A 24,693-nucleotide genomic window follows, 5' to 3' on the forward strand; every position below is an offset into this window, starting at 1 on the left:
TTAAAGAATGTCGAGAACCTTGTGAAGAGAAACACCCCCTCAAAAAATGGGAAGGTTTAAGGGGGCGGGGGGGGGTTGGGGAGGAGGCAGGAACATGGCACCCACAAATAAGAGGACCCCCCCCCCCGACATCTTACGAGGCCGATCAGAACCACCAGAGGAAAGTCACTAGGCAGCAACGCACCAGCCTGGGCTGGAAACTGGTCAACCCCCCACTGGGATTTGAGGGGGGGCCTTATTTTAATTTTAAGGGTGGAAATTTAGTAACAGAATGGAGAAGGCAGCTGTTAAAAGGAAAAAGGAGGGAAGAACACATCTAGGAAAATGTTTTTTTGGGGGGGAGGGAGGAGAGAAAAAAAGCTAGCATTCTTTAAAAAGGGGCTTCACTTGCCAAGCTGATTGAAACTCTTACGGCATTGCTAATGAATTTGGAAACTTGAATTTGCTTTGTTCATTGTCAAGGCGAGGGTCGGCTTTCTCTCCCTGTACAGCTGTCGTTGTATCTCCCTTCGTTCTACACCTTTCTCAGACAGCCAGTATCTATAGAAAACAAGCCAAGACTTTGCTGTTAACACTTCTATCTATGGCTGAAATGAAGTTTATGTATAAAGGTACCCTGAAAAGGACTTTTACTTTCCTGGTGTGAAGATAGGAATAAGGTTCTGGCTGCTGAATGAACCTTTTCACTTCTTCTAACTAAATTTGCATAAAACTCACAGATGTATTTTTATACCAGTTGTTTAACACTTCAACTATGAAATTTTATTAAATTCACGGGGTTGCTTTAAAAAAAGAGGGGGGGGGCTTCACTTTAAGATTTATTTTACTTTTTTGGCCAAGAGCAACTTGCAACAGAAGCATCCAAGTTGGGCTTTTCCCTCTCTGTCTTAAAAGGGCATTTTAAAAGGACACACCAGTAGTTTTAAGGATAGAAGCAGTGGAGGTCTGAGCAGGGCAGGGGGCTGAACTGGGGTGTGCCCCCCTCCTCAACACCTATCCCCCCCCACACACACAAAATGGGCCACACTGAAGCAAGATGTACCCCCAGCACCACCAGATCTTTGTTGAGTCCACTCTGGGGAATTCTCAGAAGAGCAGACCCCCTTCCATGGGACACCCAGGAACTGATTTGTTTTGGGGCCAACCCTTTCACATAAAGAGGGGCTGCTGCCTATCAGTGCCTCCCAAAAAAAACAAAAAACCACAGCACGACCGCCTTGCCAAACTCCACAGCTTGCCCCCTTGCCAGCCCCACCCCCCAAATTTGGATTTCTGCAAAAGGCAAAAAAATAACAATGACTTTATTAGAGCTTTCGACGCCACACTTGCAACCTCTTTCCGTTTCTGCTCTTGCGGTGAAAAGCTGGGGGTGAGGGGGAAGCAGAAGCAAAGCCCAGATCAAAATAAAAATAAAAATAGACAGCAGAAATCCATTAGAACAGGCCTCTTGATGTCAGACCATAAAAAAAACATGAATTGCCTGAGGGAAATGAGCTGGGGGGGGGGTGGAGAGAAATAGTAAAAGGTAAGGCCTGGTGGGGTTTTTTTTTTCCTTTTAGAAAAACAAATTCCCAGATAGGAGTTGTAACACACACACCCCGGCATTATTTAGAAAAGTTAGCAAAGGGCGGAGGGAAGAAATCACAATTTCCTTACGTTTCCAGCTTTGCAACAGAGGACTGACGGAGAACGGAAAAATGAAAGGATCATCCAGGGGGAGAAAAACTCAAAAGAGTACCTATAGGCTGAACAAACTGCTTCGCTGGCTTTTTCCTGGGGATACAGTGCCAAGATGCAGGAACGGCAATTTTAACCCCCCTGCCTTTGCCATCGTTCCATCTCCCCACGAAAACCCAAACCTCCCAAACTCCTGAACCGCTTCCTTAAAATAAAATTTAAAACCCTCCTGGCGATCTGTAAAGTTTTGGACGGTGGCCATCAAAGATGACACGCTCCCCCCCCCAAAAAAAACCCATCATAACCGAAATGGCAGGTGTGTGCAGATGACACGACTGTAGTGATAGCATCTTTTTGGTTTCCCCTGAAGGAGAGCGGAGGGGAAGGCGCAGGGATTTTTAAGACCAATTTCCTCTCCCCATCACACCTTCACTTCGACAAGGGGTGGGGTGGGGGGAAAGAGATAACCCCCCAGCGCCCCCCTCCCCCAGTGACCCTGCAGTTTTCGGATTCCAGTAAAACCAAAAGCAACGGAGGGAAACACTGGGGCGCAAGGGGAGGAAAACAGAGGGTCTTCCCGGGGACTTAGTGTGTCGTCGGCGATTGCAGACTCCCGGCGGAAAAACGGCTGGAGGCCCCCCCTCTCTCCTGCAGATGTCCAGAACCATGCGGGGGGGGGGCAGTGTCTCTACCCGTTAAGAATTCTTGTCCGGTTTCGCACAGGGCGGTGGCGGGAGAAAGAAGCAGGAGTCTTTTTTTGTAAGGGGAGAGGGCAGTGGAGAGGACTCAGAACCGAAGTTTTAAATAATCCCGTAACACGAGTCTCTGCCAATTCCACGTGAAAAGTCTCGCCGTGCCCGCAGGCCCGTTTTCAATTTGTTTTAAAATAACTAATATATATAGATTTATATATATTTATATATATATATAGATTTATATATATATATAGATTTGTATATATTATCCTGCGATTCTAGTTCCTTTTTCGCCACGCCAGAACTGCCGCCACAGCCACCCGCCCTCCTGGATGTGTGGGGAGCTGCGAGGCTCGCGGCAGAGAGGCAACAGCAGCGGCGGCGGTGGCGGCGAGAGAGTCAGCGGCCCTTCACGGCTCCTATCATTGGTCGGGGTGATCCATGGCTTCGTCGTAAGTGATTATCCTTTTGGGGTCTGGAGAAAGGGGGGAGAAACACAGCGAGCGTGAAGTCAGGTCCTCAAGCGCACAAACTACCCGCGTGGTCCCCTTCCCCACCTACGCCCACTTAGATCTGTGTGGAACCGGCTCAAACCCTTTCTGCAGTTGCAGGAAAACGATCTTTGGAACTCCCTGCCAATTGATATCCCCACGTGCTCTTTCTGACGCCTGCTGAAAGCATTTTTCTGTAGGCAAGCCTGTCCAGACATGTTGACATGTGTTCCATTTTCTTTTTTTGCAGTTTAATTTTTTATTATTATTTTTCCACTTTGCTGGCGGCCTCCTTCCCCCTTCCTTACTCAGGGGAGGATTGGGAGCTGCAGCCGGGACAGGCGCCGTCATCCTGCACTCCCAACAGCCCTCATGGGCAGCGATACCACCACACTTTTAACTTTTCACGATTGGAATCTTGGAGGGGGGGAGTGCAGCTTATATTAGGGCCAATACGGTATAAAAAACGCTGCGAAAATGCTTTTTTAAAAAACGTTTTGAAAAATACATTTGAGTTTTGCATAGCTCACCATCACCATCTAGTGTCACATTTGTGTAATGGTACTTTTGCTACTTTTTTTTTTACAACGCGCCTAAAAAGTTTTATTTGCAGCTGTACAGCAGAGTCCTGATTTTAATCACCTGTGTTTCAAATGATTGCTTTTAATGGTTTGGATTGATCATTTTGTTGCATCATTATTCTTGCAAACCTCTTTTGCTTTTTAAAAAAATAATTAATGTGTTATATAAAGCTTATAATCAAGCAGTATATAAATTTTATGAAAACAAAGAGGTCAAGGCAGAATACCTGGTTTTCTCCCTCCTCCTGCATATTAAGCTGATGGGTGGAAACCTTTACCCTGCAGATGTTACTGAACTTCCAGCTCCTATCAGCCTCAGCCAGCGTCCCCAATGGGATGAGGCGAGCTGCAATTCAGCAACATCTGGAAGGACAAAGGTTCCCCTCGCCTGACATAAAGCCACTGGGGTCCTTCCTACAGGAAATTAAGATTAGTTTAAACCAGCTAAACAATTAAGCCTCCCAGAGGAGAGTTCCCAAACACTGGTTTGTGGCAGAGTCTCTCTCCCTCTTGGAAAAAAAATCCCATCATCCCTGGGTTCAAATTTATACAAGCAAGGAAGCCCTCCCCAATGGTCTCAGCCTGATCTACACCACAGGGCTGTTGTTGATGGTAAATTATTGTGGTTTTTTTAATGGAGTGGCCCTCCCAATGTTGCTGAATTGGAATTCCCAGCATCCCTGCCCACTGGTCACGCTGGAAGGCCACAGTCCTCCACCATCGGCAGCCGAATTTCCACACAACTCCCCCTACAGAAAATAAATTAACCGGCCCTTCCTTCGCAGCGGGCAGAGGCAAAGCAGATTGTCGTGGCCCTCAAGAGATTCTTACCTTGCTTTTTCAAATTACAAATTGTTTCCATTTCTGTGGAGAGAGAGAGAAGAGGGGAAAGTTAAGTATTTCAGATTCGGATCTTTGTGGAGCATTCGACAAAAGGATGTTTCTTCAAGCGATACCACCAGCCACCCCCAATTTCGACAGGATTCCTGGGACGCCAAGCATCTATTTTTATTTAGCTACACTTAAAGGCTCTCTGGTTTGCCTTGAAGAAAAGGGTCACCTGCCCAGAGGAATGCAATCTAAAAACACACAAGATTGATAAAGAAGGCAGCCCTGTTTAGGGAAGCTTTTAATGTTTAACTGACTATTGTATTTTAATATTCTGTTGGAAGCCGCCCAGAGTGGATGGGAAAACCCAGCCAGATAGGCAGGGTATAAATAATAAATTATTCTTATTATTATTGGAGTGGGGAAGAGGCAGAGGACCCCAATTCTGCAATCTGCATCTCTGCAAAACTGGCACCCCTCTTTTCCAGCCCATCTCTGGGCTCCCAGCTCCTGCTAGCTGGCATGGCCAGTGGCCAGAGATTATGGGCGCCTGGAATCCAGCCGGAGCCAGGGAGAGCCAGTTTGCAGAAGGCTGCCTTGGCCCATATGCCTCACAGAATCATCAGTCGGAGGGGACCCTGTGGATCACCTACTGCCACCCCCTGCCATGCAGGGAAATGCAGGAATGGCGAGAAAAAGACACACAAACGCCCTTTCCCCAAGTCTCTCTGGAACCTTGAGGACTAGGCGCTTTGAGAAAGAAAAAGAGGCGTTGAATGAATGGTGTTATACAGGGTGAACCACCCACAACTGCTAACTTTCTGGCCCGGGTTTAAGAAACAGGGAATAATAATAATAATAATAATAATAATAATAATAATAATAATAATAATATTCTGGGCGGCTTCCGACAAAGATTAAAAATACGTTAAACCGTCACACATTAAAAACTTCCCTGAACAGGGCTGCTTTCAGATGTGGCGCTGGATCAGGCCACGGGGCCAGGTGGGAAGAAACTGTGTGGCACCTCCTGCCCTTCTGGAGAGCATCTCTGAGCAGCTGTTCCATTTGTGCCACAACCTGTGAGTGGCAGAGGGGGAACCTCAGCAGCCTCTGGACTGCAGCTGCCACCACATCCCCGACTGCGGCCAAAGCTGACCTCTGGAAGGATATCAGGAGAGCAGAAAGCTCTCCGCCTTGGCTGGTTTTCCCCTTTCTGTCCCACACTTTCTATCTCCCCCAGATTAGCAGGAGAGAACATGGGAAGAGGGCCTGGCTGCTGAATCAGGCCAAAGAGGGTAATTAATAATAATAATAATAATAATAATAATAATAATAATAATAATAATAAATGTTTATTTAGACCCCGCCCTCCCTGGCCAGAGCTGGGCTCAGGGCAAGTAACACCAGTAAAATTACAATAAAAACATAATGGGGGGGACGACAATTTAAAATACAGGTTAAAAATACAATTTAAAATGCAGCCTCGTTTTAATAATAGCCCATAGATCAAAACCATAAGGGGAGGGAAACATAAGGGTCAGACTGAGTCCAAACCAAAGGCCAGGCGGTACGGCTCTGTCTTGCGAGCCCTGTGAAAAGATGTCAAGTCCCGCAGGACCCTGGTCTCTTGTGACAGAGCGTCCCACCAAGTCGGGGCCAGTACAGTGGTACCTCGGGTTACATATGCTTCAGGTTACAGACTCCGCTAACCCAGAAATACAGTGGTGCCCCGCAAGACGAATGCCTCGCAAGACGGAAAACCTGCTAGACGAAAGGGTTTTCCGTTTTGGAGGCGCTTCGCAAGACAAATTTCCCTATGGGCTTGCTTCGCAAGACGAAAATGTCTTGCGAGTCTTGCCATTTTTTCCCCGCTTCCCCCCCCCTTTTTCTAAGCCGCTAAGCCGTTAATAGTCTTTTAGCAGCTTAGCCGCTAATCCTTTAATAGCCGCTAAGCCGCTAAACCGCTAACAGCGCTAATCCGCTTAGCCGCTAATGGGGTTGCTTCGCAAGACGAAAAAACCGCTAGATGAAGAGAATCGCGGAACGGATTCTTTTCGTCTTGTGAGGCACCACTGTAGTGCTTCAGGTTAAGAACTTTGCTTCAGGATGAGAACAGAAATCGTGCTCCGGCAGCAGGAGGCCCCATTAGCTAAAGTGGTGATTCAGGTTAAGAACAGTTTCAGGTTAAGTACGGACCTCCAGAACGAATTAAGTCCTTAACCCGAGGTACCACTGTACTGAAATGGCCCTGGCCCTAGTTGAGACCCATCTATCCAGCCCAGAAAGATTGGAAAGCTGCTGCTGGTCAGAGTCAAGAAGCTTGGGGTAGATGGGCAAAAGAGTGATCACGCCTCTTGGAGGCAAGATGTCAAACTGTTCTTATATGCAACAAGAGCGCCAAGAATCTTGTTAGCCCAGAAGTGGAAGCCAGAAGAAATTCCGACGAAAGAAGAACGGCAGACGAAATTAATGGACTATGCAGAATTGGACAAAACGACAGGAAGGATTCGAAACCTGCGGGACCAGAGATTTACAGAAGATTGGAAGAAGCATATGAAGTATTTGAAGAGCAATTGTAACCAACAAATTACGCTAGTAGGACTACAAGAAGTTTTGTAAGGAGAAATATATGAAGTGTTACAAAGTAGAAAAAGATAAGAGATATTGGTTATGAGTTTTAAATGTAAAAGGGAAAGTAAGAAACGCATCCTAAGAGATTAGATTGGAGAATTTTCAGACAGGACTGATGGAAGTAGAAAAATTGAGTAAGATGTAAAAGTATGTTGAATTATTGTTGAAAATGGTACGTTAAAAAACTAATAAAAATTTATATTTTTTTTTAAAAGAGTGATCACGCCTCTTGGAGGCATCAAAACACCACTCAGCAAAAGAGGAGTGCTCTGATTTTATTTCTGACCAGCCCGTTAAAAGGGGAGCAGCCTGCGTTGTCCGAGATTTGGAGAGGAAGCCTTCTCCTCTTCCTCTACAGGGTCCTGCCTTGGGCCGCTTTACTCATGAAGAGCCTGCTCAGCTATAAGGCAACAGCTTCCTCTGCCCAATGGGACGGTCAAGACTCAAGGCACTTCAGCTCTCACGCCCCCTGCCAAGGGCTCAGCCTCGGCTGTGGTGCTTCCTGGAGGATGCCCTCGAAAAACATCGCTTTGGGAAGGACCCAGGCGGCAGGTGCTCCGGTGGCGTCTCAGAGGAACAAAGGGAGCTGCCTTAAACGGAGCCTAGCTCAGCATTGTTGGCACTGACCGGGTTTCAGAGACGACGTCGGGAATTGAACCCGGCACCTTCAAAGCGGGTGCTCTGACGCCGGGCTGAGGCCCTTCTCTTAATGTCAAGGCCTGCTCCGCATGCAAACCTCTCCCCGTCACTCTGAACCACCTCAAGTGTTGCTATAAATACCCACCTCCTTTTTTGCATGTGTCAGATATTCATTGAAAACATATCACTACGCAGTTTAGAAAAAGAGCGGATGTGGTGAGCTTAGATCCATTCACAGAATGGCAGAGTTGGAAGGAGGCAATGCAGGAGTCACAGCGACCCAAACTCTCTTCTGTTCCCTAATGGCTTCTGTTATCCCAGATGTTGACAGGACTCCAAACTCCCAGTGGCCAGAAAATGACCGGGATGATGATAATAAGGAGCCGGGAGACCAGAAACATCTAGAGGGGGGTTGCCGCCTCTGGCACCCCTGCCCTACGGCCCCCGATCTGCAAAAATTGTTCGTGGCGGAGCCATAAACCGGCTAGCACATTTGCAAAGCCAAGCAGGGTCTGATATGGTTTCAAATTGGATGGGGGACCTGGTGCTGAGTTTCCTGCAATGCGCTAGACGCCCCTCACAGTCCCTCCCAATTCTACAAGGCTCCGATTCTGCTTTTCCCCTTTCTGCTGCCAGAGAAGAGAACCTCCACGTCTGGACGCAGTCTACCTTATGGGACCAGCTGCTGCGGTTCAAAAAGACGATTGACATCTTTGCCCCGCTAACCACCTTCCCAGAAGCACCCCTCTGCCCCTATCTGGCACTGGATGACATCAGGGGTGGGGAACCTGCATGGCCCCCCCCCCCAGGTGCTGGGACTCCAAATCACATTTGGGAAAGACGGGAGTTGTAGTCTAGCGGCGCCTGGAGGGGCCGCCAGAGGCTCCCCCTCCCTAATATCAAAGGAAGAGGACAGCTGAAGATGCCGAAGGGGGTGTCAAGAGAAAGCGAGGCTCTCCCCCACCATTCCACCCCCCCAAAAAAAAACCTCCTTCCAGGCTGATGGAGTTGTAGTCGAAAACACCCAGAATGTTGTCAGGTTGGCAGAGGCCACCATAAGAGAGCAGCGAGGCCACCTCCACGGCTGAGGGGGGTCCCTTTGCAAACTGCCACTCCCCCCCCCCTTTACACTACTGAGGCTTGTCCTGGACCCCCTGTATGAAACCTGGTGATGACACAAAACACAGCAACCCCTATTTTCACTTCTTCTTTTTGTGACGGAAAGGGGACCCAGAAAGGGAGGAGCCCCTGCTGTCTTAAGTACTTATAGTCTTCCTGTCTTAATGTTTTCACTGGGATGGGACAACGAACACGTTGTTGTGAAATACCGCAAGCTACAGTAGGATTTTTACTGCACGGTATTTGCATGGTGAGCCGTCTTGGGGGGTCTGCAAGGCAACCTATAAAGAACCAACAGCGTAACGCAACACCTGGATAGGAAAGGAACAGGTGTTTTCCCCACATCCTTAGGCTGCAGATGTCGGAATGGCATGGGGCAGGAGAATCGGGGACGGGGGACGGGACAGTGTCGGATCTCTCTCTCTCTCTCTCTCTCTCTCTCTCTCTCTCTCTCACACACACACACACACACACACACACACACACACAAATACAAAGGGGCAGGGGAGAAAATAAAAAATGAATAAATAGGCATGTTAACGATGCTCTAGCAGCCTCAAATAAGAAGTGAGATGCTTCGACCGTCCATTTTCTCAGACCAACACTCCAACCAGACACATAATCTATAAAACCATTTATCTTCCGACATCCGCACGGCTGTTTCTTACCACAACACCTGCCCACTTCAATATTTCCCCCTGACAAAAAGTGCCCCAAAACCAAGTGGGGTTTGTCTCTTTCCTCCTCCCTCCCAGCCCATTTTCCTTTCGTGCTGCGTCCTTTGAGATTGTAAAAGGCCTTTTTTTAACTTTACTTTTCCCTCTGTCAATGGTCTGCAAGCTGCTCTGGGACCCCGTTTTTGTCCGAAGAGCATGATTTAAAATAAAAAACCGTTCCCCAAACCCGCACTAAATCCAGACAGAACTGGAGCCTGAAGCAGGACACCAACGAAGATATAGATTTACCTTGAGTGTGATATAGAACAGCCGCCCTCAGGTCAAAATCACCCCAACTCTCTTTCCTTCCTAGGCCACTCTGGCACCTCAGTTCTTTGGCGGAAACTAACAAATGGTTCGTGGGCGAGGCCAGGCGCCTCTCTACGTGGCAGTCCTTGGAGAGGAACACAAAGGTGCCGCCCGCTTCGGCCTGGCACTGCCCGCCAGGCCGAAGGGGCTCCGAGAGGAAGCCGCCGGCTGCCTCGCCCGCGGCCGCCAGCTTCAGGATCCTGCCAGGCAGCTGCAGGCTAGTCCGCTTGTCCAGCTCGTAGGCCTTGGGGAAGGCGGGCGGTTCGGGCCCCAAGGGAGCCGCCTCGGCCCCCGGGGGTGCCAGGGTGGCCGGGCCCTCCCCCTGAAATGTCACCTCCGCAGCCTGGGGGCCTGCCGGCTTCCTGGCACCCGCCTCCGGGCCGGCGCTGGGCTCGTTGATGAACGACAACCCCCACTGGTTCTGGAAAATGTCGCCCAGGCTCTTCTGGCTGGCCTGAGGCGGCGGCGGCGTCTCGGCCTGCGCGGCGGCGCTGAGGAGAGCGGCTTGCATATTCGACGGGTAGATGAACAGGCTGGATTTGGGCGGCAGAGGCTCCGCTGGGGCGCCCCCCAGGCCCGCCACGTCCAGGGGCCCCGCCTCCGAGGCCGAGAGGACCCCGCTGGGCACAAGGAGGGGCTGGGGTCCCCGGTCGGCCCCCGCCAACACCGGCCCGTTGGAGAAGCCGGCCGAGGTGACGGATTTCATGGCGGACATGGGGACCTGCGAGAGGCGGCCGGGGGGCTGCGCCTGGGTTTCGGCTGCGGACGACGAACACAGGGAGGAGGACGAAGACGAAGACGAGGACGAAGAGAGGGTCGGGGAGGAGGCGCTGTGCGCGGCGGCCTTGTTGAGGTTCTCCTTGACTTTGCTCGCGTAGCTGATCTTGGGGACGATCTTGGCGCTGCTGTTGTCCACCGGGAAGACGGGGGGAGGCTTGAAGAGCGTCCAGGAGTCCTCCTTGGAGGAGGCCGTCGGCACGTGCTTGCCCTTCGGCCGCTCCTCGAACTTCTTGCCCGCCCCGGCACCGGCCTTCCCATCCGAGTTCTTCCGCGGCGGCACGTCGCCTGGCTTCCCGCGCCCGGCCCCCAAGCCCCCGGCCTCGCACTTCCAAGCCGGCTTGGGGGCGTCCACCCTGCCCCCCGCCTTCGCCTCTCCGCCCTCGGGCTCCTGCTTCGAGGCCACCGTGCTGGCCGAGGGTTCGTGCGGCGCGGCCTGCGCCAGGCTGAGCGCCTCGCAGCCCTTGGCGCTGTTGCGGCGCCCCTTCCGCTTCTTGGGGGTGGTGTAGCTGCTCTCTGAGCCGCTGCCGTCGTTGTCGGCCCCCCTGGCGACGTAGCCGTTGGCGATGTACCCCGTGGAGACCATGCCGTTGGGGATACAGAGGGCCTCTGGCTTGTCGGGGGACCGGCCCTCAAAGCCTTTCTCCGGCTTCTTGTCGGCGGCCCCTTTGGGGACAAAGCCCTTGGGCTTGAGCCCCAGCTTCCCAAAGGCACCGCTCCCCTTCACAGTCTGCTTGAGCGCCAGGGCGGGGTCCCCGGGGGTCTGGCTGCCGTTGGGGACCCGGGAAATGGGGCTGGCTGCAGCATCGCCCCCGTTCAAACTCTTGGGGGGAGACTCCCGCTCTCCGACGCTGCCATTGAGCTCACCGTAGCCTAGGAGGAAGAGAGAGGCAGAAGCGTTAAGGTCAGAAGTTGTGCTGTATTCGTATCCCACCTAGACTGCCCTCTTGCCCGCTTTCGACTGGGACTTTTAGGGTAGACCGCCTCTGCGCCTGGAGGCTCACCACAGTCATCGCCCGCGAGTACACTCTTGCTGGAAGCAGGGTTAGAAATTAGCCAGGCACCAGGTGGGTCCAGTGGCAACCATTTGAAGATCCCTGGATGCCAGGTTGGCAGCCGGGTAAAGCAAAATGGATCTGAAATACTGGCCTGGAAGCTTGAATTTGTTTTATTCTGGATTGTTTCATTTGATGTTCTAGCGCGTTGTCAACCGCATTGGGATTTGTACTTTAAAATATAAAGTGGTATCGAAATAGAATTATTATTATTAATACTACTTCCAATGTGAAAAAACCTGGCACCTAGACATTCCATTTATGGCAACCATAACCTAGGTTTAATGTGCTATTTAGTGATCAGATTATATAGCCGAGTTTTAACACTGGCTGTAAGCTGGTTGGGTCAGACTTACAGGGGAAAGGCAGCATATTAAATAAACTCCCCCCATCAAATATTATTGTTATTATTTGTCTGTGTGTATTCAAGAACATCTGGGTGCAGAATGATATAGTGCCTGCCCTTCACCCTAAGGTATTTTTTTACCACAAAAAATAATCAATTGATTGCCCTCCAACTTAAGGTGCCAGGGTGGGTTACCACAAAAAATAACCGATCGATTAATTGCACTTATATTTCCCCTTTTTCTTTGAGGCAAGGTAACATATGTGGTTCTCCCTCCAACTCTTACACATAAAAGAGCTAAAAGTTGCTTTTGCTCCTGTTAGAATACCAAGCACTCCAATCTATGGGCTCAGCGCCAATGTAAGTCTGTTATTTATTCATTTTCCCTCAAGATTTGCACGGGGGGCGGAGGCGTACGATAGGAGCACAGACCTCGACAGACCACACAATGTGGATGAGCCAAACCAAACAGATTCACAGTAGCAAAGGCACTGGGGACTTCAAGCCTGGACTACTGCAAGGCACTCTACGTGGGGCTTCCCTTGCACCTGATCTGGAAGCTGCGGTCAATGTAGAATGCTGCAGCACGGTTGCTGACCAAAGTGAGACCCATGACACATGTGCTCAGAGATCTGCGCTGCGTGCCCGCTTGCTGCTAGGCCAAGTTCATGGCATTAATATTAGCAGACAACACCCTTGCCAGCTTGGGACCAGAGATCTCCTTGCCCCATATAAGCCCACTGGACAGCTTTGCTCTGCAGGAGCAGCCATCTTACGGGTGCCACATAATCCCCGTTTCAGATTGGTAAGGATTAGTGTGGCAGCCCCTACACTTTGGAACTCCCTGCCACTTTACACCAGGCAGGCGCCTTCGCTGTACTTTTCAGCAGCTGCTCAAAACATGCTCATTTAGGCAAGCCTATCCAGAAACGCAGAACGCCTTCGTGTATATTTTAGCTTCACACTAATTTTATTTTATTAATGTTTTTAAATCCTTGTTTTTTAACTGGGGTTTTTTGGGGGGTGTTGCATCCCCAGCCCTCTAGCAATGGGGCTCACAGATTTCCCGCGGACTGCAGAGAACTTGGGGGCAGAACTTCCGTCTTATGCTGAGTTCCGGAGTGGGTGGAAACGTCTGCCTGCTCCAAAATTCAACATGACTCAAGAGATTCCCCCCACTTATTTTTCCCCTAACTAGGTGGGAGCACAACTCTGCTGCGCCAAGCACAATGCCAAAAACCTCCCAACTGATGGAAACAGGGAACTTTTGGTGCTGAGACGTGGCCCTGCTGTTCCCAGACAAAAAAATTATCCATTCCAGGTAGGGCCGCGGAAGACTCTGCCTGAAACCCTGAGAGCCACTGCACTGAGCCAGGTGGACCAACTCTCTGTGTACTCCGATCAAGGCAGCTTCCTGCATTCCTGGATGCACCTAGGACCTCGTGAATTCAAAACAGATGCTCCACAGCTGAGCCACAGCCCATGCCCAGGAGACCTCAGGCTTATGCAGGGAGCTTTCTTACGCAGAGTAAATCCATGGGCGGCTCAGCACTGTGTTTACTGGAGATGCCATCAGGGATGGAACCTAGAGCCTTCTGGTTGCCAGGCGGGTGGTCTCTACCCCTGAGCTATGCCCCTATGCCAGGGGTCAGCAAACTTTTTCAGGAGGGGGCCGGTCCACTGTCCCTCAGACCTTGTGGGGGGCCGGACTATATATATTTTTTGGTGGGGGGGAAATGAAGGAATTCCTCTGCCCCACAAATAACCCAGAGATGCCTTTTAAATAAAAGGGCACATTCTACTCATGTAAAAACACGATGATTCCCGGACCGTCCGCAGACCGGATTTAGAAGGCGATTGGGCCGGATCCGGGCCCCAGGCCTTAGTTTGCCTACCCATGCCCTAAAGGTAAAGGTAAAGGGACCCCTGACCATTAGGTCCAGTCGTGGCCGACTCTGGGGTTGCGGCGCTCATCTCGCTTTACTGGCCGAGGGAGCCGGCGTACAGCTTCCAGGTCATGTGGCCAGCAGGACTAAGCCGCTTCTGGCGAAGCAGAGCAGTGCACGGAAACACCATTTACCTTCCCGCCAGAGCCGTACCTATATATCTACTTGCACTTTGACGTGCTTTCGAACTGCTAGGTTGGCAGGAGCAGGGACGCGAGTGTCGCTGTGGGTTAAACCACAGAGCCTAGGGCTTGCCAATCAGAAGGTCGGCGGTTCGAATCCCTGCGATGGGGTGAGCTCCCGTTGCTCGGTCCCTGCTCCTGCCAACCTAGCAGTTCAAAAGCAGCCATACCCTATGCTTTCCAATTCCTTCCCACATAAAAATACCATGCAAAGGCACGAGGGAAACTGGAACCGCAGGAGAAGCCCTTATTTTAGTTCAGCTGGTAAGAGCAGGAGACTCTTAATCTCAGGGCGGTGGGTTTGAGCCCCATGTTGAGCACAAGATTCCTGCACTGCAGGGGGTTGGACTAGATGACCCTTGGGGTCCCTTCCAACTCGACGATTCCATGATCTCTGTGGCAATTGTAGAGTTTGAAAGGATTGCAAGGTCCATCTAGTCCTAACCTCTCCCTTCCAAGGGAGTCTGTTCCACCGTCAACAGCTAACACTGAATTTTCTGCATGTAGCTATAGCTTTATAATACAGGAGAGAGTTATGAGCTGATGATGCAAGCTGCCCCCTGTTTACCACCGTCCCAAGTGGTCCATCCCAAGAACTACGGACTAAGAGAGGGGACAAAACACCTCCGAGCAGCAGAGGCTGCTCCCAGCTCCAACTTTAAGTGGATTAGGCCAGGGCACCAGCCATTTCCACAGCCTGGAAACTGCTCAGCGCGCAGAGACTCGGCTGGCGACGGATCTTTTCTTCCTGTTAATATTTATTCTGCCACTGCTGTTCTTTAGAAATGTTTAGAGAGGAAGAGAAGGCACATGGGCATAGCAGTGTTGCACCGGGGGAAGGTGATGAACCGGTAAGAAACTTAAGAACCGAAGGAGAGAAAACTACCAGGATCAGGCCCATCTAGTCCAACGTCCTGTTCTCACAGTGACCGGCCAGATTCCTGTGGGCAACCTGCATGCAGGATGCGAGCACAAGAGCCCTCGCAACTGAGATTTAGAAGCAGGCAGAGTAGCCATTGTGGCTATTAGCCATTAATACCCCTCCCCTCCGGGACGAGGGTGGCACTGTGGGTAAAAGCCTCAGCGCCTAGGGCTTGCCGATCGAAAGGTCGGCGGTTCGAATCCCCGTGGCGGGGTGCGCTCCCGCTGCTCGGTCCCAGCGCCTGCCAACCTAGCAGTTCGAAAGCACCTCCGGGTGCAAGTAGATAAATAGGGACCGCTTACTAGCGGGAAGGTAAACGGCGTTTCCGTGTGCAGCTCTGGCTCGCCAGAGCAGCGATGTCACGCTGGCCACGTGACCCGGAAGTGTCTCCGGACAGCGCTGGCCCCCGGCCTCTTGAGTGAGATGGGCGCACAACCCCAGAGTCTGTCAAGACTGGCCCGTACGGGCAGGGGGTACCTTTACCTTTACCTTACCCCTCCCCTCCACTGATTTGTCCAATCCTCTTTTAAAGCCCTCCATGCCTGGGCTGTCACCACCTCCTGTGGCAGCGAGTTCGAAAGTCACCAAACAGACACCGCAATTCAGGGCTTGGGAACCAGGAGCATCAAAACCCCTTCCATTATTATTTTACATTCTGGTCCAGATTTTCCAAGTACACAGACAGAAGACGCCCTTGAGGCAGGGTTCGAAATTAGCAGGGCGCCAGGCACATTTTGCACCTAAAAATTCTCCATCTGCGAGCACCTCAAAAAGTCTGGGCGCCATTTTTTTGCTCCTGGCTGACACTCCAGGATTACGGAAGTGTAGGCCCTTTGAAGCCTCGAAGTAACTGTTAAGGATAGACAATATGTCAAAGAGTTTAACAATAAAGAGTAGAGTGTTTTGAAAACTGAAGTACGGTACCAGTATTTTTATTGTCAACACCAAATTAAACATGCATTAACAATTTCTGCTAAAAAAGTGATACTAACGATGTGCTGCTTACGTCAATTGCAAATTAATTCCTGCTTATCAAAATAATAAATAAATAGTTGCTGACTCCCCGCCAAAATGGCAACTAGACGTTCTGTTTGGCGCCCACAACTCAGGTCCCAGGAGCCATTTGGCTCCTAGCTTTTCCACTCTAGTTTCTAACACTGCCTGGAGGCCTGTGCAGGGAGGCAGTGACCCTCCAAGGTGCAATGTTACTACAACTCCCATCATCCCTGGCCATTCTGGCTGCTGGAAGTTTGAGTCCAACAGCATCTGGAAGGCCACACGGGTTGTGTCCCTCCCCCATCCCCGAGCTACAGCCCTTTCCCCTCAAAATGCAACAGGTTTCCAGACCTGATGGCTCTGAATCAAGGATTGAAATAGGAAACTGCCTTATGAAGAGTCCATCTAGCTTGGTATACTGTCTGCACTGGCTGGCAGCAGCTCTCCAGCTTCAGAAAGGATTCATTCCCAGTCTGACCTGAAGATACCAAGGACTGCATCTGGGACCTTCTACATGCAAAACAAATACTCCAGCCCTGAGCTATGGCCTTTTTCCAAATGCCACTGGACTCCAACTACCTCCATCCATGACCACTGGCCATGCTGGCTGCTGGGAGCCCGAAAACATTCCAAGGATCTCACAGGGAAAAGACACCAATCTTTTCTCCACTGGTTTTCAAACTTCAGAGAACTGGAACCACTTCTGCATTTATCCATCATCCAGCCCGGACACTGAGATCAAGCACTGAGGGCCTTCTGGCAGTTCCCTTGCTGCGAGAAGTGAGGTTACAGGGAACCAGGCAGAGGGCCTTCTCGGTGGTGGCGCCCACCCTGTGGAACGCCCTCCCAGCAGATGTCAAGGCAATAAACAACTATTTTACTTTTAAAAGACACCTGAAGGTGGTCCTGTTTAGGGAAGTTTCTAATGTCTGACGCTGTATTGTTTTTGATATTTGGTTGGAAGCCGAACAGAGTAGCTTGGGAGACCGAGTCAGATGTGCAGGGTATAAATAATAAATTATTATTATTATATTATTATTATTTAGGAAACCAAAGACCCGCTACAAATCTCGGTGCGCTGCAAATGATTCTAGGACGCATTCTGCGGGGTGCAATCCAAACAGTGTGCAGTTTCCCCACTAAACCAAGGGTGTGGCCCAGAACACATCCAAACCGCATCTCAGCGCAGAGAGCCAGCTGTCCAGAGAGGACAAAAACTGGCTTTCGGGACGGCCACCTCTGACGAGCCCCAGAACCCAGTTTGAAAGCCAGGGGTGCACCCATGACTTGCAGGTATGGCAGCACCCTCTCCTTTCATGCAAAGCGAAGGGTTGACTATGAATTCACGGATGTTGAGAGTCCAGTGGGGGGGGGAGAGAAGAGACTCCAAGCCCCAAATGCAGCAGTTATGTGGCCACAACGGTCCAGCGGCAGTGTGGGAGATCAGCCCATGCCAACGCAATGGAGAGGAAATCTGTGATGTGTGCAGGGCAAATGGCAGATGTTTGTTCTGGAAAGGATCTCCTCCAACTTTGATGCAACATTACAAAGGTCAAGAGGCCTGGGAAGGGTGTCTTTTGCATTTGGGAAAGATGAAAGTACTGTAAATCGCTTAGAGGTGCCTCACAGGAAGCTATTCTCAAAGGGAAAATATAATAATAATAATAATAATAATAATAATAGCAGCCAGCCACCTTGGACTCCTTTGGGAGGAATGGTGTGATATAAATTGAGTACAGTGGTACCTCGGGTTAAGTACTTAATTTGTTCCGGAGGTCCGTTCTTAACCTGAAACTGTTCTTAACCTGAAGCACCACTTTAGCTAATGGGGCCTCCTGCTGCTGCCGCGCCGCCGGAGCACAATTTCTGTTCTCATCCTGAAGCAAAGTTCTTAACCTGAAGCACTATTTCTGGTTTAGTGGAGTCTGTAATCTGAAGCGTATGTAACCTGAGGTACCACTGTAAGAACTTAAGAAGAAAGAGCCTGCTGGATTAGGCCAATGGCCCATCTCAACCAGCCTCCTGCTCTCACTGGGGCCGACCAGGTGCCCATTGTGGGAAAACCACAAGCAGGACCTGAGAACAAGGGCACTTTCCCCTCTTGTGGTTTCCAGCGACCAGCATCCAGAAGCACTGCTGCCTCTGACTGTGGAGACAGGGCAAAGCCACCACGAGGGATGGAGACAAACTTTTCCCTACCCACTTTCTCCATGCTGGGCATAAGCATATAAACTTCTATCATGTCACCCCTAAGCTGAAAAGCCCCAAACGCTGCAACTCCTAGGAGTCTCGCTCTTTCTCTGGATCACTTTGGCTGCCCTTTTCTGAACAGCTTCCAACTCTACATCATCCTTTTTGAGGTGAGGCGACCAGAACTGCACACAGTAAATAAATGTTAATGTTATGAATGTCATGAATAAGATCCAGGATCTCTGGTGGACCCTCTGTTGGGATGCACAAGCTTTTGAGCTTCCCAGAACTTTCAAGGATATGTTACTGCATCTTTTTAACCTACCGTATTTTTTGCTCTGTAAGACTCACTTTTTCCCTCCTAAAAAGTAAGGGGAAATGTGTGTGCATCTTACGGAGCGAATGCAGGCTGCGCAGCTATCCCAGAAGCCAGGACAGCAAGAGGGATTGCTGCTTTCGCTGCGCAGTGATCCCTCTTGCTGTTCTGGCTTCTGAGATTCAGAATTTTTTTTTCTTGTTTCCCTCCTCCAAAAACTAGGTGCGTCTTATGGTCTAGTGCATCTTATAGAGTGAAAAATACGGTACATTGTCTTCGACCTGTGAAGGCCTTGGGATGACAAACCTTCCACATGATGTTGGACTACAACTCCCATCATCCCCCACAGCAAGCAGACCCAACGGTCAGGGATAAGGGGAGCCATGGCCCAGAAACATCAGGAAGGCCAAAGGTTCCTCACACCTGCACTAAGGCGAGACGGGGCCTTTTCAACGGCAGCACCAAGTCTTTGGAGCATCGTCCTGCTGTTAACATTTTACTGTGGAAAACAGGCTTGCAGGCCTGGCTTTTTAAGCAAACCTTCAGGTCAAATTAGCTTCACTGCTGCAAAATTTTGGGGTACAAAATTTTGCTTCTGCCTTTAAATATTGTTACCGTGAACCATGTGAAGAGTTACTGACCTATAAACAATATATAAATTTCTGTTGCTATTTGTATTCTTACTATTTTGTACAAATACCCATCTGTGTGTTCGCGCGCACGCTGGTTCCTGACTAAAACAACCCAAAAGAGAGGAATCGAATCAAAGATTTCCCCCACAAGTCCTCTTCTGTCCACTTACCAAAGATTTATTTGGAGAGACAGGATGGGGAGAGTTTTCTACAGAACAGGGACATCAGTGTCCTCACACCTTCCTATCCATGAAAGGAATGTTTTAATGGATCACTAAAAAGGGAGAGGGGAGTTTACAGCTCCTGGACCACCATGCACACTTCATGTCTGGGGGCTCACTATTTCAGAATTGGTCACTTATAATGCCCATGAAGAGAACGCAGGGAGGCTTCATTCAAGTTTTTTGCCAGCTGCAGGGTAAAGATCTGGACCACGCAAAATCTGGCCAACATCCTCCCCAAAATTATTTTTAATAGGGAAATGCCCCATATTGTATTGGCTTGAGGGACATAACTGAGGGTTGGGTTTGTTTCTTAAGCATTCATGTTTTCATACAGAAATACTATGGGAAGTGGTTGCCTCAGCTGAAGAAAGCAGCTGCCCTACAAGGAACTTCATCTAGGGCAGGGATGTCCAACTTCCAAGAGTCTGCGATCTACTCACAGTGTTAAAAAAACTAGCAGTGACCTGGCCATTGTCATTGGACCAGAGTTGTTGAGCTTTTTTTGGGAAATCAAAGTTCTTGAGCTTTGAATCTTGAGCGGGAATCGACCTAAGAGGTGGCGATCTACCTGGGACACCCCCATAATCTATCAGTAGATTGCGGTCTTCCAGGGGGCCACAAACTCCTCTGATCTGGCCCAGAACTGTCCACTCTTCCAGGCAGTTAATGCTCAAAACATTTCAGGAAGAGGCATCCCTTGGACCTGCTTAAGGGTCACATCCAGACCTTATACTTAAAAGTACAGTTTGACAGCCATAGATTCCCCCCAAAGAATCCTGGGAACTGTAGTTTGTTAAGGGTGCTGAGGAGACCACTAGGAGATCCTTCCCAGAATTACAACCCCCGACATCCTTAACAGAGCACAGCTCCCAGCATTTTGGGAGGTGGGTGGGAAGGGGAGGGCCATGACTGTTCAACTGGTGTAAGGGGGCTTTAAACACTCTGTCCAAGACCTGCCTCTCTCCCCATGGCACCCACAGCTCAAGTCCTTGCTATACATTTGGGGACTCTGGTACCCAAACAAATCTTCCCAGACACTTCCACAACAGAAGCCCTTGTGGCACTATGGCTCAAGCGGCACACTAGGTCTAGGAGACCTGGGTTCGAATCAGCCAAGAAGCAAATATTTATCTCTCTCACACACACATACCCAGCCTCCTTGCAAAGCTTTTGCAAGGATAAAATACAGCAAGTCAGAACCCCTAAGCTCCTATGAGTGGGGTAGCAACAACAATGGAACAAATCCATCTTGGGAGGTGGTGGGCTCCCCTTTGCTTAGGCTTGGCCACCCTGGTGTCGTCGTCCCCAGATGTTTTGGACTCCCATCAGCCCCAACCACGTTAGCCAAGGCTGAACCAGATGACCTTTGGAGCTCCCTTCCACTTGCATGACAGAGATTATTATTAGGGAGAAGTTGTTGATAATTAGAAGAAACAAGCTGTTGCAGGTTAAAAGCACGGGGGTTCAAAAATCACCCCCCCACGCTAACCAGGTGACCTTGGGAGCAATCACCTCTTCTTCCTAGCTAGGCTACCTGGCAGGGTTGTTAGGAGGGCAAAACCGGGTGAACATAACACACGACCCCAAATCCCTTGCAGGGGAGGGGGAGGCAAGACTTTCAGCCATCATATTAACAAAGCCCCCCCAAAAAAACCCCTGCCTGTCCTTCGCAGGTTTCCAGTCTGCCTTGCGCCCCTAAAAACCCACCCCGTCTCCCCAAAAGAGAGTCCCCTTCCTCCATCCCGCGCCCCCACCCCAAAAACCCCATGTTGCTTCCAGACATCCTCCCGCCGCCGCCCCCCCCAAAACGCACCCAGCCCCCGACGGACAATGGCGCGGAGCCGGCCGGGGCCCATCTAGGCCCGAGCCAGGCCAGGGCGGTGGCGGTCTCGGCGGCTCTCCTCCCGCCCAACATGGCGGCGAAGGCCCCGGCGGAGGAGGAGGAGAAGGCCCGGGAAGGAGGCGGCCTCGCCGGCTGCCAGGCCTCGAGAGCACGGGGTCCCTCCCGGCCCCCCGAAAGGGCCGGCAGGAGGGAGGAGGCCTGGGCGGAAGACCCGGGTCTCTGCGCTCCGCTGCCGCCGCCTCTTCCCGGGCCCAGCCAGGCCCAAGACCCCCGCCCCAAGCAGAGCCCCCTCTTCTCCCCCAGGAGAGGAGAAGCACCGCGCTCGGGCCTAAGCGAGGCCAGCCTCGGCCTCGCCCCAAAAGTACACACTTAAGCCCCCCAAATACACACGCCATCATTCCCAGCCCCCCAAGCCATGGTTCCGCATATCCCCAGCCCCCCACTCACCTGCCCACGACTCGCCCCCCACCTCCAACCCCGTCCTGGCTTGAGAGTCTCGCTCTCCCGACCCCCCGGCAAAATAAAGAGATATTTGGGGGCTACCAGAGGGACCCCAGCCCTTCTTGGTCGCCCTAAACCCCCTCCCATCCATTAACGAAGGGTCGCTCCTGGCTCGGACTGGGGGTCCCAGGTATTTCCCTCATCTCCCCCCAAAAGGTGTAATGCTGTGTCTGCGGCACGAAATGCGCCCGCCACCAGAAATAATCTGATTTTTCTCTCTCTCTGCATCCCCAAAACAGCTCCCACATTTCAGGTTGTGAAGGTCCGAGTGTACCCTGTTAAAAAGTAAGAGCAAATAAAGACCCTCTCTACTGCCTTCCCGATTCTGATCCGGGATCTGATTTTTCCTCCCAAAAAACGAGAAACCACGAATCCCACCACCATCCTGGTTCTGACCGGGATCCAGTGGGAATCTCCCCCTCCCAAACCTTCCTGGTAGGATATTTTGATTCTTCTTGTCCCCAAAGAACGAGCTGCCTTCCCTCCACTCCGGCCCCATCCGAGGCAAGCCGTGGGGAGACAGACTCCGCTCAAGGTCTGGGGTGGCGAGGCAGCATGGAAACACCGGGGTCTGGCTTTCTCCCCCCCCCAAAAAAAGCCCAGATCCATACCCCCATCTACTTCTGCCCCCGAAAAAACCAGCCAGCTCCCATCCGATATCCAGAAAGCGCTTTCCTCCCTCCTCGCGAGGGGGTCCCCCTCGGCCTCTCCAAAGCGCGCAACACGCCCGGAGACCTCCAGCCGGGATCTCTCCCCCCCCCCAAAAAAAGAACTCGGAGGTCAAGCCGTTTGGCCCCCCCTCTCAAAGCCCCCCCGTCAACCGCCCGCATGCCTTGACCCCCCCCCCAGCCCCGATATGTGCGCCCCCGACCGGCGGCGCCGCCCTCTCCACCCCTCGCCGGCTTTTTGCGCGCGCCCTGGGCCGCCGACCTGCTTTCTTCCTGGGCGCGTCGGGCTGCTGGCCTGCTCCTCCTCCTCCTCCTCCTCCTCCTCCGGCGCCGTGCTTGGGCTCATGCTTGAGGGCTTGCAAAGGCGCCTTCGGCGGGGCCTTGGCGGGCGCGCTGCCCTCGGCCAGGTGCTGCTGGTGGTGCTGGTGGTGGTTGTGGTTGTAGTAGTAGTAATGGTGGTGGTGGTGCTGGTGGTGCTGGTGGTGAGGCGCCTGCTGCTGCTGCTGCTGCTGTGCTGGCTGGTGGCCGGGCTGCTCCTCCATTGAAAAGCCACGGGGCCTCCGGATGATGGCGGCGGCGGCGGCGGCTGGCTCTCCCCCCACCCCCGATCCTTCTGGGGCCCCCCTCTCTCCGGATCCTCCCTTGGTTGGCTGCACCGTCCGGGAAAAGGGGAGTCTCTCTCGGCTCGCTCGCTCGCTTCCCGGACGCCCCTGCCCACAGCCCGCCGGGGGGAGCGCGGCGCGCAACAGCCAGCCACCCAGCCCGTCTGCCGCTCCGCTCCCGGCCTGGAAAGAGAGCTGGGGGGGTGGAGGGGGGGAATCCAAGCAGACTGACAACCGATCTCCAGCAATCAAGAAGCTTCCGGGCCTCGCTGGCCCCGCCCTAGCCAGACCCCCCCCCTTTGGTTTTTTGCGCCCCCTTCTTCTCCTCCGGTATTACTTCCCAAGTGCCAAACTCCCTCCTCCTTCCAGCACCATCATTCTTGGCACGGGCTGGGGGGGGGGTCCTCCTTCCCGGCGTTTTTTTCCCCCCTGGGCTTCCCGGGCTGCTTTCTCCGGCCAAATCCAACGTCAGCACTTCGGAGTCTCGCCTCTTTCTTCCCCGGCAAGCCGGCGTTGGCGAGGCGGCGGCGGCGGCGTTGGCGGCGGCGGCGGCTCCCCTCGATCCGGCTCTTGCTTCGCTAAAGGCGCTTTCGCACGCAGCCCCGCCGCCGCTGCGCGCGCTCCCGAGCCCGACCTGGCTTCTCCCCGCCCCCTCCGGCTTCCCCACCCCCCTCCGCCCGCCTCCTCCCGGCCCCAGGAAGGGAGACGTGGAAAGCTGGGAGCGGACGGGGCGCCACCCGCGCGCGCTCCTGCCGGCCGCCTCGCTCGCCCCCCCGCCGCCGCCGCCACTGCCGCCGCCGCCCCTTTCTGGAGCTTTCGGGGCTTTGCTGGCTGCCGGGACGGACGCGGCGCTGCTGGGGTCTGTAAGGATGAGCAGGAAAGAATAGAAAGTTGACAAAAACAAGGAAACCCAGGACGATCCCGAGAGGAAAAGGGATCCGGGTCTGTTTTGCAATCCTCTGGGGTCACGATCAGGGTTTTGTCCATTTCCCTTTTCCGGAATGATCAGGGTTTTGTCCATTTCCTTCCTCTCTCTATATATATATCCACACAACCACATATATTTATTCCAGAATGGGAATGGGACATTATCCTGATGTGGATGTGTATACATGTGTGTATGCTGTTATTATTATTATTTTATTATTCCTTGGTCTTTATCGGTCACTTGTTATCTAATAACGTCTCCAATAGACTTACATTTATTATTGTTATTATCATCATTATTAATTACCCACCCTACACCCCTAAGGTCCAGGGCGGGTTGCAAGTAAAACACAAATACAGTACAGTAATTAAAACAATTTAAATAACTTACACAAACATGTATGTATATGTGTACGTGATATATAATTTAATTATTTGTATTTATCTATTGCACTTCTATCCCTTTTTCCCCTCCAAGGAAGTCAGGGTGGTGCATACTTGGTCGTACCCCCCATTACTCCCCACAACAACCCTGTGAGTAGGTCAGGCTTAGGGACAGGGACTGACCCCCAAGGCCATCCTGGGAGCTTCATGGCTGAGAGAGGGATTTGAACCCAGGCCTCGTCCGACACTGACCGCTGCCTCTTCGACTGTGTATATGCCTGCAGACTAGGCAGAATTCAGCACGCATCCTGCTCCGTCACGTGTGCATTGTGTGTCTCCTTACCCGGGAGTAAACCCCACTGATCTCGGGGTAGGCAGGCCTAAGAGCCCAAAGTTTAGGTGAGGCGACTTCGAAGTCAGCCCCTACTGAGTTCCGGGGGGCTTTAATCCCAGGGAAGCTTGGTTAAAGGATCGTTGCACCATGAACACGAGG

The 24,693-nt window shown here is 51.9% G+C and overlaps 1 protein-coding gene across 1 annotated transcript; it reads right to left on the bottom strand.

Moving 5' to 3' along the window:
* Positions 1-2,160: 2,160 nt before the first annotated feature.
* On the bottom strand, positions 2,161-23,523 carry NUFIP2 (nuclear FMR1 interacting protein 2). The gene is made up of 4 exons (XM_053366750.1): positions 22,550-23,523; positions 9,630-11,339; positions 4,276-4,308; positions 2,161-2,847 (listed from the first exon to the last, which is right to left on the bottom strand). Exons 1-4 carry the CDS (start codon positions 22,827-22,829, stop codon positions 2,795-2,797), a joined length of 2,076 nt encoding a protein of 691 aa, XP_053222725.1. The 5' UTR covers positions 22,830-23,523; the 3' UTR covers positions 2,161-2,794.
* Positions 23,524-24,693: the final 1,170 nt, after the last annotated feature.

This window comes from Podarcis raffonei, chromosome 15, assembly GCF_027172205.1.
Source record: "Podarcis raffonei isolate rPodRaf1 chromosome 15, rPodRaf1.pri, whole genome shotgun sequence".
NCBI lineage: Eukaryota > Metazoa > Chordata > Lepidosauria > Squamata > Lacertidae > Podarcis > Podarcis raffonei.